Source organism: Acyrthosiphon pisum, chromosome X (genome assembly GCF_005508785.2).
Source record: "Acyrthosiphon pisum isolate AL4f chromosome X, pea_aphid_22Mar2018_4r6ur, whole genome shotgun sequence".
Lineage (NCBI taxonomy): Eukaryota > Metazoa > Arthropoda > Insecta > Hemiptera > Aphididae > Acyrthosiphon > Acyrthosiphon pisum.
The window spans coordinates 59,838,236-59,853,713 of record NC_042493.1 but is presented as its reverse complement, the minus strand read 5'-3'; the positions used below and the strand labels follow the sequence as shown (position 1 = coordinate 59,853,713).

The 15,478-nt window shown below is 30.8% G+C and overlaps 1 protein-coding gene across 1 annotated transcript in view; it reads left to right on the top strand.

The window, feature by feature from the left end:
* The first annotated feature begins 10,217 nt into the window (after positions 1-10,217).
* LOC100168386 (astacin) overlaps positions 10,218-15,478 on the top strand; it is a 20,218-nt gene continuing 14,957 nt past the window's right edge. Inside the window, exon 1 of the mRNA XM_001943972.4 lies at positions 10,218-10,840. Coding sequence (XP_001944007.1) covers positions 10,714-10,840 — 127 coding nt within the window. The 5' untranslated portion in view covers positions 10,218-10,713. The remainder of the gene's footprint in view (positions 10,841-15,478) is intronic.

Here is a 15,478-nt window from a genome sequence, read left to right as displayed (position 1 = left end):
TCGTTATAATACGCCGTGTCAACCTCCCCCCCCCCCCCTAAATAGGTATCGGATAGAAGAATAGTGGGGAAGTATTATAATTAAGGTGGCGACTAAAATATAAAATATAATTTTCAAATTTTCAAATTTTATGGAATTGCGGAAAATTTGGAAAAACCGGCACCGGTGTTTTAATACAATTTTGTTTTTTTTTTTTTTTAGTTTTATATTTACATATAATTGTCATAGATGACTTTCATAATTTTATTGTATATTTAACCAAACTTTTGGTCCACTTATGTTTTTCTCTCTAATATCTAACTGTTTAGCTATAATAATTTAACACGTTGAGTGCCACGTAGTATTTGCCCGAGAATCCGCGCGACATTGGTCCCGCTATTACGTCGTCCTCCAGTGCAATGTGGTTGTTTTTTACTACAAACCTACTTGTAATTATTATTTAGTATTTGAATGATTAATATTATACAATAATAAATTGTATAAATATCTTATACCTGTAGCAATGAATAATATAATATATACGAATCAATACGAAATAATACTATGGTGTAAGTTCCTTGTATTATTTTCGTTTATATATAAGTAAATTAATTAAGAAAATTATATTAATAATTATATAACTGTATATTACAAGAATAATATATAACTATAGCTAGGTATAAACATAAACAATCATCACGGCGTCATAGTCGCTATCGACTATTTCCTGTGAAAAATAACCATTATACTTTGCTAAAAATCCGAATACACTGTTGAAAAATAGACATTTCACTAAATAACCACGAATAAAAACAGAAATATTGCTCTGATCATCAAGTAAATTATAAAGCCATAAAGATGCCAATACAAATTGTCGACTACATTGTCCTGGAGACCGTGTAACAGTTATCGACTACGTATCGACCGTGGTACTCAACGTGTATTAAAAGATAAATAAAACAAAAATATATACCTACCTAACCTTTTGTATTGTACATTTAAAATGGTCTTCAACATTTTTGTATCGGTAAAAAACATACATAAATCTTTAAAAAATGTTTAAATGTTCAAATACCTATACAATATTATACATATTATAAACTGCGTAGTATTATGTCGACCACAGTCCACAGCACTCATATTCCATTAATATCAATGATTATATACCTAGTACTCTTGGACTATATAATTAATAATTGATAAATAATAAAATATAACCATCTTTATTATTCATATTAAAAAAAAATTGCAATGTTTCACGTTTTTGTGAAATATTTCATAGGTACTTCAAACTTCCCTTAACTATAGTTAAAAAGTTTGTTTTTCTTAAAACGTTTTAACTTGACTAGGTACCTAGTTGGTTAATTCTATTGAAATAACTTGGCTTTTTTCTGTTGATTTAAAAATAATCCATCACGTTTAAACAAATGTCTTATACGGTTTTAAATAAAAATAAATTTATAGGTATACTATTAGCCGCGCGTTATTATATAATACATGCGTAGTTCTCATCTACATACCCATATAATATAATATACCGTTCTGACTACCAGGAACGCTCACAGGAAAAAAGTTCAGCTGATATAATATAATATGGTATTAGGAACAATATGCATTACATCATGGCATCATGCACATTTTCAATTTTTTTTCAAAATAAAAGTGTTTTGAATAAAAATTACACTCATCAACTTTTAATAGCGTCAACACCCTCTGATCTCACTTGCAAGCGCCACCGTACTATATAATACCATATTGATGTATGTGTAACATATGACTGGCGTCGGCCTAGATCTATATGGGATCTTTTTTTCCTTGTTTAACCGATAGCAGAGGAGGGTCTGTTTGAACAATACATACGCCTCGTTCTACATGGGATCTGCCCTAAGCTGATGCACCTTCCTTAAATTTTTGATACCTATACTACCCCTTTCTCCCTACTCACGCACCCATTGGAAATGTATGTATACACATTGGTCCAAGATGTAACTAGTTCTTAATTATAGTCACGCTGCAGGTATAGGGAATCCTGTAAAATCAAAGTTGAAAATAAATCATAGATTAAAAATGACTCCTCCCTCCACTCATTATTAAAAAAAAAAAATTATAATATTTAGTTTATTACTGTAGGTATACTCGCCTATATTTAGATGCAAACGTTTAGGTATAAAGTATCACTATCGATAATCTTATAGTAAATTCTCTTTCTCTATATTTATTAAATCCAGACCACTGTATCTGTTTTAGGTCATAGTCGTCCTGATGTATGTTTTTATTCTCCCCTGTACAATATAGCTCGTACATATAAATGTAGGCTGACTAGGCTGGCACAACCCCAATACATTTTATGTATTATACGCTATACAGTATACACATGTATATAATTATTAGTTATTGTACACATAGAAGAATAGAACCAGTGGCGTATATCATAAAAAAAAATGGTGTTGCTCAAATAGTTTTAGGTGCCCTATACCCTATAGTTCTACCGACCTATAACATTTCCTATTTTTCTTCTATCAATACCAACCCACCTATATTTAAGGTGTTGCCTGAGCAACACGTCTTGGACCCTATGTTACACGCCACTGCATAGAACCCGTTACTGTGAACTGTGTGGGGCTAAGTTCGCTATAGCTTCTCTTTCCTAGTTACACCGATAACAACTGGTTATGAATATATTATTATATATATTATTTACTAATTTTTTTTTAATGTCACTCATTCTCGAAGTCGAACTTGATGTTTTTTAAAAAACAAATGGTCATCATTAAATATATAAACGGCTTGGGACGCAGGGTGGGGTTATTTTTTAAAAACCAAATAAGAAAATTTTACTATTTTATATATTTTATATTTAATCAAATTTTAGTCTCGCACATCCAGATTCAAAATCAATCATTTTTGTCCTGTTTTTGCATTTATTTTTCGTCGCCGATTTTATAAAACATTTTAAAAAACCTGCGTTCATCAGCTTAACGAAACCATTTGCTTTGAAAATATAACACTGCAACTACAGCTAGGCGGTATATTTACTTAAATAAATAATTACGATTTGCGTGGACCTGCTCATATATTTATTAGAAAAAAATTGTAGACACAAACGAAACATGTATATTGCATACATATTACATATATATAGCGTATATGAATGTATGTGTAAATAATCTGTTAGAGTACCTATATAACATATGACACACACACACATAATTCAACCAGCAGGCGGACCACAATTGGAATTCCAGACGAGTAAATTTGTTTTCTACGTGCTAACGACACGATAAGTGGGTCACCCGTTCGGTGAGCAGGTCAAGTTGAAGGTACTGGTTCAGTGTGGCGCGATCCAAGATCTCTTGATCTTGATCGTGAGCCGTCGCCGAGGTCGTGTGACGTATACGCGACGGCATTACGGCCGTGGCGGCAACAGTCGCCGTCAACAAGTGTCTACTAAACTTGCGGCGTATCGACGACAGACAGTAGCACATTTAGGCACTATATGCGCCCCGGGGAAACATTTTACAGCCCCCCTCCGCTTATGAGAGGGATTGGATTTACGAACTTCTATCAACAACCTTATTTATTAATTATTATCGACAGAATAATAGCGAATAGGTAATATACCTACTTTTACAATGATTATAATATTTAAACAATAACTATTGTATATAGGTGCACGTTTGATTTATGAAGTAAAAAAGAGTTCCTCTACAGAAATTTAAAAAAAATTAAAAATACAAAGTCATATTTTTTATAGGCATTTGATGTTCAAATTTCGACTTACCTACCTAATGGCTAATTTGATATTAATTGAAGAAGGATAAACGATTTTTTATTCATAACAATTTTAGTTATTTTGTTGAAATTCAAAAATATATTAATCGCAAAGACTTGAAATGTTTTTTTGTGGCTACGTAAATTATTATTTTCTATGCACAGTGCAATTTTCAAAATATTTAGACTAACTAGTAACTTAAGTATTTTTATCACGCCACGAATTTAACACCATTCTGCGGTACGCCGCCGGTACATATATGTGTTGACTTATAAGCTAAAAGTTAACAACAATATTATATTTTTATAACCAATATAATAATATTATGATAAAATCGTATGCATCAATTTTTTTGTAAAAAAAAAGTTTAAATTGAATATAATATCGTTTATTACTAGGTAGATATCTATTATAAAATAATTATAAAATAATATCTTACAAATAAAGGCAGTGATACACGGTCTCCACTTAGAAAGTGATTCTAAGTGAGTTTATATATTAAGTATTTATTGAATTCATAATTAAAACTGTCAGTGACTTAATGAATGACAAAGTACACTCAAAATCTACTATAGGTACAGCAAAGCGAGTGTTTAGGTTTTTTAAATGTTATTATTAGGTTGTACTTTATGAATTTATTTTATGGAATTTCTGAAATGCCGAGCCACATTATTATAGGTAGGTACCTTCAATCAAGTAAGTACCTATATGAAAACCGTTTAAGTATATTTTTTTTAGTCAAGTAGAACAGAAAAGATTTCTGTTTTGTGTCGTAAACTATGTAGTACAAAAAATTTAGGGACAGGTGCAACATAATATGTTATCTATACAATTATATTTGATTTACTATGAAATTTACTTTGGTATAGGTAAAATATGTGACCTGTTGGCTGTTAACTGTATATTGCTACCTTGAAATGTAATTCAGTATCTACCTAACAATAAGGTTATCTGAGTTAAAATTCATATTTATAATTACATGTATCGGTAATGCTTAGTGTTAATAGTACCTGTGTGATCAATAAGTTTCCTCAACAAAAAAATGTTTAGGTATACCTACATAATTGCTGCACCACTGGTATATTTGGATCACTAGATAGATATTTAATTTTTCCCGCCCTTAAAATGTGGGGCCTAAGGCACCCCTCCCCTAAATGGGCCATTGACAAAGGTCCCGCGTGCCCTAGGTAGAATGCTTTATGTAAGCAAGGATTTAATAAAGGAAAGAATGAAATCAGAGGTACAGTAGAAATATAAATTAAATGGGTACTCTCCAGTTGCACCTCCTTAAAATATATTATATATTATATTTAACAAATAGTTCGAATAGCTATATAATGTTATCAGAGTAAAAACAGAAACCAAAATTATATATTTAATTTAATTTTACTTATATATAGGTACCTAATAAAAGTCATAGACGTCACAATATTTCAGAACAATAAGAAAACAAATATAAAAGAAGGTGGAAAAATGAAAATATTTTATTTTACGTTGAAGTTCATAAATATATTTCAACAATGCAACACACTTACCTAAATTAGCTGGCAAGTATAAAATTTAATTTATTGTTAAATGACGTGTTGAATGTAAAACTTAATAGTTATTAATATTTGTATTTTTATAGTGTACTTAGTACCTACTTAAATATATATATATATAATATATTGGTTGATCATACAATAATTAATAATTATTATATTGCTAACGTTTAATAAATAATAGGTGAAGGTATATTTATTATGCCTGTGCAAGTTTATAACGAAGTAGGTACATTTTTATACTCTTAAATACCTAATGAATGATGTTTATTTTATTTCCGTACAGGGACTAAAATTTTAGAAGACTAAGACTGCAATTTACAAGTTTAGGAACACATAATTTTTAGTGGAAAAACCCTCTAGGCGCAATTCGCCGGCTGCTCCCTACTGGAAGCAACTATCGTGTGCACCGAGTTGAACTCGTCGGTTCAAAAAAAATGATGAAATAAAAGGTTAGGTTTACACGTAGTAACATTCAGTGTACGGTGTACAACCATGACCCATCATACTGCATCATTTTAATGTAGATGTATAATAATAGGTAGGAGCTGTAAGCTGTAGCTGATAATACCAGCTGACTTCACTCAGGTTAAAATTTAGTATACCTTCCTATCAATTTTCCGTTAGACCTGAAGCGAGTTGAAATAAAATATATTATACAATTACCTTACATACCTAATTAGATACCTAATACACAAGATAATAAACACCAACACTGTACATTTTTATCGTGTTTCAAATCAAATTATATTCAATATAAATATAATTTTAATTTTAAAAAAATGTTCAGTATTTTTTTTAATGTAATGATAAAGGTCCTGTAGTACCTCAACTTACCATGGGGCCCCGGTGTCCCAGGCCTAAATATGCCACTAGGCGGGGCATCATAGTTGTCCACCAAAGTGATCCTCGACCATCATCATCATCATGCCGATTTTCCACCAAAGGTTATGTTCAAATTTCCTCCAAAATAAATAAATAAATAATATATTATTTAAGATATTATTGAAAACCCCTAAATCCATCAAATCGTAATGAATATATATAAATATATAATATGTAACACCGTATATTACGAGACGCGCAACTAACCTCACCTCATCTCACCTCACCACATATACAATGGCGTCCAAATTATATTGTACTTATGAGTTATTATTAAGTTTAATATCTAAGATGATATTATATTTGTTCAAATTATTAAACTACGTTAAAATCATCGACACGGTTTTTTTACATTAATATAATATATTATCGATGGATAAAATTAATTTCTGTGATTATAGAACAAGAAGTCAGTAACGCACACTATGATTATCAATTTTCTTTATTCAATACCAGTATATCAGTTATAATATATTATTATGTATAAATGTATAATAGACACGGAAAAGCTAAGGGGACATATAACCCCCTTGCTTCCCTAATGGACGCCCTTGCTCATTAAGTCTCATCTGTATCATATCTAGTAATTTAATTTTATATTTTCTTTCATGTGCTGAGAGTTGCTGATACTTTTTTTTTAGAGAGGATAATATAAACAAGTCCCAAAATAACACTTTCTAGAAGAAAAACATAACAAAATATGTATATAGGTATAACTACTTATTAGTAGGTAGGTACGATCGATGTTTACAGTTTACGGCTTAATAAATATCTGAATCAACAACTTTACAAAAATTATTTTTTTATTTTTCTACATAATAAGAAAAAAATTGAATACATTGTTCCTATTGTTTTATAATAAGAAGCATTAAGAATTATAACAATAAGTATTTTTAAGGTGACGGTGTGGCCATTTATTTAGAAGGGAATTTATATTTTTTCTGAGCATATTTTAGCCTATGATGTACCGGTGCGTACTTGGCTTTCAGACGTGATACACTGATACACTAATATAGGTACCTCCTACTCCTATACGGCTATACCTACATGGCTACATCGCGAAACGTCATGGAACCGTTTGCAAATAGTATCTAATCGCCGCGGCGTTCGGCGACTGATCTGCCTGTAAGATAATCTACGCGCAATAGGTATACATCGTACAGGTTAGGTACATTAGGCATGTCACGCGCGTCCTATACTATATCAATATAAAGTAAATATATTATATTATTTACGAAACCCGCGTACACATTTCTATTATACAGTGTGGTTCACCAAGCATATGCGACATGCGCTCATCCCCATTCATTCCTTTAATAATGAATTCATTCAAATTATTATTTTTGAAATTTTTGACTTCAGTTATACCTATTCATTTCAAATTCTTAAATTTTTTATTTATACCATTCAAGGGTAGGCTATTGTGATACCTGCAACTTCTTTATTTTAAACGAGAATCACCATTTGTCCCTGTAAACTCCCGAGTAGATTATTTTTTGAAAAATTTAGATTTTAAGTTATTTAACTTTGTATGTTATAATTTATAATAATTGGAGAATACGGAGGATGTGGAGAATATGATAATTTGAAAATTATAGCAATCGACATTTTATATTTTAAAAAAGTTATTTGGACAACTAGCCAAGTACCTGTACCTATATTTATAGAAATAACACGACCAGATCCAATAATACATAGGTATATATTTTATCTCTGGTACCTATATATTTTAAAAATTCAGAAACTGCTCATCATTCAAATTCTGATTTGGACAGATAGGTACATCAAAGTTTTACAAAAATTATCAGTAAAAAAATCGTTTCTCATTTGAAAAAATAGAAGTTTGTATCTCCACTGACACTCCTTAAAAATCTAAGTATCTTAAAATACTGTTATTAATTAGTTAGGAGTAAATGGGGGTGAGCATGCTTGGTGCAAGCCCGGATTAAGGGGGGGTCCAAGGGGGGCCATGGCCCTTGGGCTTCGATAGTTGGAATTTATTTAGGGGCCTCAGATTTGTCCATTACTTTTTTCGTTATATGCTATAACACTGCATAAATCACCTAAAAAATAATCGATGATTATGTCGCGGTGGAAAAAGCTTGTAAATTATAATTTATAAATAAAATGATACAATATTCATCAGGCATTTATTGATATGTTCCTAATATCTATATAATATTTATTATAACAGCCAACAGGTGCCTAATATTACATAATATTAATATATACATTATTATTATTTTTCGTACAGGGGCCTCATTTAAAAATTTGACCCCTGGGCCTCAAAATGTCTTAATCCGGACTTGGCTTGGTGTATCACCCTGTATACTGTCATCGTCGCGTGTACACTGTACCTATATGAATATATCGATACAATGAAGCAACCGTACCTAATTTTACAAAACAGAATGATCGATTGATACTATATATAAGTACACGCGCGAACTTTCATTTACAAATATACGAAATCGGTCGTCGTTGTCGTCGTCGGCGGTGGTCGACGTATTAAATCAAAATAGTTTTTGCTAACCACTGAGATCATGCATGTCGATGACGGCTACGGCAGCAGCGTGTGTAATAAATAATAATAAAGATATATTATGTTATTATAAATCGATGCAGTCGATGACAGACAGGCCCAAACGCGCTATATACAGAGTGATTCACCAAGTCTGTCCAATTTTTCCATCATCATAATGAATTTATTCAAATCCTGATTTTTAAAATTTTTAAGTACCTATACCTGTTATAATACTCAAAAACTATGTGTCAATATTATATTTTCAAACACTTACAGCCACTCTGCAGCGCTTTGTCAATAAAAACTTATTTTTTTTACAAATGAGAATCGGCCTTTTCTACAGTAAATTGTGTGTTTTTTTAAAATTATAGATGTATTATATTAACCGAAATTTGATTAAATAGTTTTTGAATTATTTAACTTTACACTATAGCTCACGGTAAAACGTTTTAAGATATGGTGATAGGTATGATGATTCGAAAATTATTATTATTATTTTGTATTTAGGTACAAATTAACAATCAGTAAAAACTGTCCGAGCGTAACTAATAATTAATAATTATATTTACAAAAATTAAATTAATTTTATATTTTATGTATATGTGGTTATATTTATAACCCATTATCTTTATAGAACTACCTATTATATTTAATAAATAGTTTATGACTCGGAAATAACTCAGATTCAAATGATTTAGATTCAAGAACATTTTCAAAACAAATTTTGTTTAATTATTTCCAGTAAAAAATGGGTGGTTTTTATTATTAAAAAAAGAAGTTGACATAACCACTGGTCTAGGATGTCTTGGTAAATTTTTGCGGTAAGGTAAATGTACATACATTTCACAGACATCTTACAGTTCACCAAATTGAGTGACTCCTCATTGCAATAATATTATTTTCATGTGCAGAATATCATTATTTTAATAATATTTTATTCACGAGTGCAGGATGGTATGACATTATAGAATTATGATAATTCTATATTCATGTGTGTAGAAATATATTTATAATAGCAATACAAATATTATATTGATATCTATTGCAATTAACCGATATGAATAATGATACAAATATTATTGATTTCATAATGAGCTTACCTATTTTAAAAAAAAAACTTATTAACTAATAGAAACATCCGAACATAGCGAAAAAAAAACAAATTTACGTACAATTTAACTGTAAATGTACCTAACATTTTTTTACGGCACAACTCCCATCACTACACAGTACACACTGAACCTAGAACGGTATAACACATTTAAGTGAATCTGAAAACAAGCCGGTAATATTGGGTAAAAGTACGACCTACCTATACCTACCTATTATAGCTGCCTATTTAGTACCTACCTAAATACTTGAAAATTCAGAAAAATAACGATTCGAATAAATGCGTTATGTCGAAGGGGAAAACGGGGGTGATCGTGCACGGTGAATCACCCTGTATACACATGTATCATGTGTGTGTACGTCGAAATCGACACGCACATCCTGGTCGATTCCGATCGCACTACGCGCGCACCACATATTATATTATATAGGTAGACACGCGCGAGCGTCCGCGTTTATATATCAATCGTTAAACCTCTAACGAGCCGTCAGTAGTCTTCCGTCTCCCGACCGTTCCGTCTCGCGCGCGTATATTCACTGCACGCCCGGCTGTTACCGCCGCCGCCGCAGCTCGCGTATTATACACGATATTATAATAATAATAATAATAATATATCATACAACGATATACAGCGGTAACGGTATAGCCAGGTATATAATAACATCATTATATTATTGCTACCGCGTTTACTACCGTCCGCCGCAGTGATGCTGCACGGCCGCGCCGGACCGCCCCGCGCTGCCCTGCAGAGACGACGGTAGAGCCGCACCGGAGACCGCGACAATTATTTGAGAATAAGTACCTACCTACATAATATAGGTAATCACCTATATACCAGTAATAATTGCATGTAGGGAAGACGAAGACGAAGACGACGACGACAATCGTATAATTATATAATATGTGGCGGCTACTGTTGATGGGAACGCTGCTCCAGTCGACCGGAATAGTCGTCCAGTGCAGGAACATCAATCTGATATTGCCCAGCGTGCCGGACGTCCTACACCCTCCGGTGCCGTCCTCCCAAGGTCAGTTTTTTTAAAACCATTTCTTGTTATTCCGTGTCCATACATAATATCATGATACTTTTCCTATTGATTAGTGTAACGTGTATACCTCAAGCGGCCGATCGGCTACCGGCGGAATCTCGATCCGGTTGTCGTAGGTACATAGGCCTATAGGTAGGGAGGTACTCGTACCTGCAGTTTAGTGTATTTCCTTAAAGTAATATTTGTTATTTACGAAAGCACATACGGGGATAACATTTAATTGAGTCCCGCAATCACTTTTGGGTTATCGGAGTTGAGTCCGACCAATATTGTTAGGTTGTTCGAGTTGAGTCACTTCAGCCTATAAGCGTTACCCAGGACACACCACGTGGAGGTTGGCAGTAATCTCCAAAAAAAATGTCTGTGATTGTTTGCACTGTTTTTTTTTTTTTTTTAATTGTCATAATAAGTATAAAGAGTCGATAATTGGACTCAATTCAACGATATTAAGATAATAAGCTGGACTCAATTCAAACACATAAAAGAAGCATGGACTCAATTCAATATCACTGACATACCGTGCGTATAGTTGTTAGGTAGGTTGTTATATAGTTGTAACCTATCCCTATGTACTTCTTGATCTGTTATAATAAAGAAACTTTAACGCTGAATAAATTTATATATTATATGAATGTAAAACTGCAAACAGTTATAGCTATGGTACAAATTTATTTATAAAGGAGACTTGTGGAGTTGTGGCAAGTTTAAGTCATTTATTCTTTAAGTAAATAAAAAGTTAAGTTTAAGTAGTACAAACTTGTGTTTTTTTGAAGTCAGAGAAATTCACATGGGTAGAATCTAACGGTATATAGACCGACGAGTACCTGAGAGTTAATTTATTCCGCCCGTATTAGTCGATCGCCATAAACGATAAACCATAAACGTGAAATATTTTAATAATGTTTGCTCCAATTATATATTTTGTGATTTGCCCACATACTTATATGTCGAAATAAATTCGTATTTAACTAATATGTAACTACTTAAAAACTTTGGAGTACGATGACTGATAAGTACCCATAATTCTATGATACCTATTCGTGTGCGCTGTACGCGTGGTTTCCGAAGCGAACGAAACAAAAATAGTTAGTAAGTACATTTCGTTTATTTTTGCACTCATAACCCCTTGACCACTGGGTACCAGCGTGGTAAGAGGGTGGTTACCATGTGTATCCGGTAACCCTCACAGCATAAAAATATTTCCCTAATTCTTATATTATATTATCTATATTATATAACTCTATATTCTCTGGCCAAGAAGTTCATATTTTTGAAAATATTTTATAAAAAACATTTACAAAACATTTTACGGAAACTTTATAAAAATATTAAGTCAACATTTTTATGCAATCATATAGTACAATATTATTTTATAATGAGAAGAAAATATTTATAAAATATTATTAGTCAAATATTCATTATTCAAGCACATTAAAATATTCACAAAATATTATCATTTCCCAAATGCTGTGTGAGAAACGATCGCTATTACTATTCGATTTTTACGTTATCGTTATTTTTGATTTTCAATACATAGGTCAAAGGACAACATTAACCTGCAGAACCAAATTTCTATTGTTACCTAACTTTAATAATGAAGTGAATTATTGACCTATCATCAAATGTTTAAGTAAGATAGGGTAATCTAGGGAATCTCATAAGATTTTGTTGATATTTCCATTTTAAAGTGAGTAATGAGCATTTTTAAATTGTAAATATTAATATTTCACATAGGTATCATAGCTTCAAAATTAAAATATCGTTAAAACCAACTTATCTACATACTGCGATATTCAAACCCGTAAGAATTACCTCAATTCACTCTAATATTAAAGTTAACGACACAAAATTGGTTCAGTTGAACGTAAATTTAATGTGCGTTACGGTAAGCTTAGGTACGTTTGTAAGACGCGGAGAAGTGAGAACAACATATTATTATTATACGACAAACGTGTATGTGTGTATGACGTCCTCTCAAAATATTGATATTGATAATAATTAATTATTGTTATTCGCAAACGGTTTAACAGTTATTATATATTACATTTTAACGAAAAATAGACAGCTACGATATAATTATATAATTATTTATTGAAAAGAAAGCATGATAACTTTTATAAAATATTCGACTGTCTTCGTAATTGAACTTGAAGGTTAGATTTGTGGAAATATTGCGTTTAAAATAAATAGGTAGGTACCTATAAATAACAAGTACATATTGTATGCATTATATGTAATATAACCTGTATAACAGAGTTATATGTATGCTGATAATATGAGTATAAATATTATAATTATTATAATGTGTTTAAACTTAATATTTATGAATCTAACGTTTTTTTTTTTTTTTTAATGTGGTTTTCCTTTTTTTTTGCACATCGCCCTAGAAACAGTACAATATTTATACTATAATACTATATAAGTATTTACAATTTACTATTTAACTATATATACTTTCACTGATTTTTTCTAAACCATTCCCGCTGAAGACATAAATGTATAAAAGCAACATTATTAAAAACGTGTAGCTAGTGGACAAAGTAAAAAAAAGCCGTCAAGTACAGTTGTAACCTTGTAGGTGTTAAATGTAGGTACTAATGGTACCTACTATCATTGACTAGGTCACTGTAGGTAATGGATGTGTTAAATTTCAATTCAATAAGTCGTATATTGTATACGATTAAAATGATTCTAAGCGGACTATCGGAGGTCTAACTTTTTGGTAACTATATGTGGTTACCAAATTATTATTTTAAATTATTGTTTTAACAATAATTGATATACCTAAAAATGTTAATAAATGGTCGTATTTTTTCCCCGATTATTTTAAAAAAAAACTGAGAAATTTCTTATAAAAGTAAATACTATATTATGTATTCAATTTTTTACCAGAAACCTTCATCAAAGTTGATTATTGAAGCATTAATTGTTTTACTAACAAAAATGTTTTCCCAAACAAGAAAAAACACATACACCATTTTTTTCAGTTTACCACATTTTTCCGCTTACTCTGGCTAATAAATGGTGGGGAAAAAAACCGTTTGAGCACGATTCTGACGAATGAAAACCGATTATATCTGGTACAATTTATTAGAATATACATCTCGTCTAATGAAGTTTTGAATAAATTGTAGTTATTTGTGTAATTTATGATTATGATTATAATATATAATATTATATTGAACTCGGAGAAAGCGCATTTAGCAAATTATAATAAGAGTGGTTGTCCGGTGTAAATCGAGGGAAAGGTGGTTTCGAGGACGTATGTGTTTTATATGTATATAGTATATAAATCCGCAAATTTTTGAAATATGCCAAAAGTGTATAATATATAATGTATGCATAAAATATGTGCCAAACTGCCGCAGTTGTATATATTTAGTTATGCGTCGCGTCGAATAATTTTTCGGCAGAACAACCGCTAATACCTGCTTCAAGTATCAACAACGTATAATATTATTTTGCCAAGTATGCCACCCCCATTTTAGATTATGAATGAGTTGATTAATGTGTTGATTGCAGATAAAATGGTGTGTGTTTTTTTTTCTGTCTGTAAACATTTTGGTAGTAAAAATAATATGCTTGGATTTTCAACTTAATAAGTATCTTTTCTGGTGGCAAACTGGGAAAGTGAATCTTGTTAGTACTTTTAAGATGTCAAGATTGAAAATTCCCCGTAGTTTAAAAAAAACTACTGGAAAAACCAAATACTATGTTCAAAAAACAAAAAAATTTTAACAAATCGATTTTCGTTTTTTGTTGTAGCTTAAAAAAAAAAATAAACCGTAGCTACATGATATTTTCACCGAATGCTTTTATTAGAATTTTCTATAAATAATACAATTTTCAAAATATTTTAACTCTAAATTTCAATATCTATACGTTTTTATAAATTTACTGTCGATAAAATTAATTTCGATCGGTAAAAAACTTTAAAATTTAATATAGATAAACTTATATAGGTATAGTTACAATACCTAGATTCCTTATAAGTTGTTAAAGTAAATAAAAAAAAAATTGGGAAACAATTTTACAATAAATTTTTACGAGCGTCTGAAATTAAAACTTAACAAAATTCATCAAAGTTACTAAAATTTGCAAACTATTTTGAGTTAGAAATACTTAAAAATGGTTCTATTTATATCTATAAGATTTGAAAATGTAATAAGTACAAGATTCATTATACATTTTCCCTAAGAAGGAGTTTTTCGATTTCAACATATAGGAACTTATCTTTTAACAAATTGGATCAAAACGGTACTTTAGATAGGTTATTTTTCGATTTTCTCAATAATTATTTAATGCCACAGGAAAAACCACTGACAAATTACAAAAACCCGCTAAAAATGGGATTTTAATTTCTAACGCTTTGTTTATCACCATAGAAACGTATAAAAAATGATAATACCTATTATAATATAAATTCAACTTACAGGATATAATAAATAATCACAATATCCACTGACACATCGTCTCTACTCAGAATCGTTTTTCTTATACAAGGATATTATATCATTGAATTCAAAGTTATAAGACAATCTTTTATATATTGATGCCACTTATAAACTACTGTACAGCAGAGCAACATTCACTTACCCACTTCTTTTATGGTTCTAA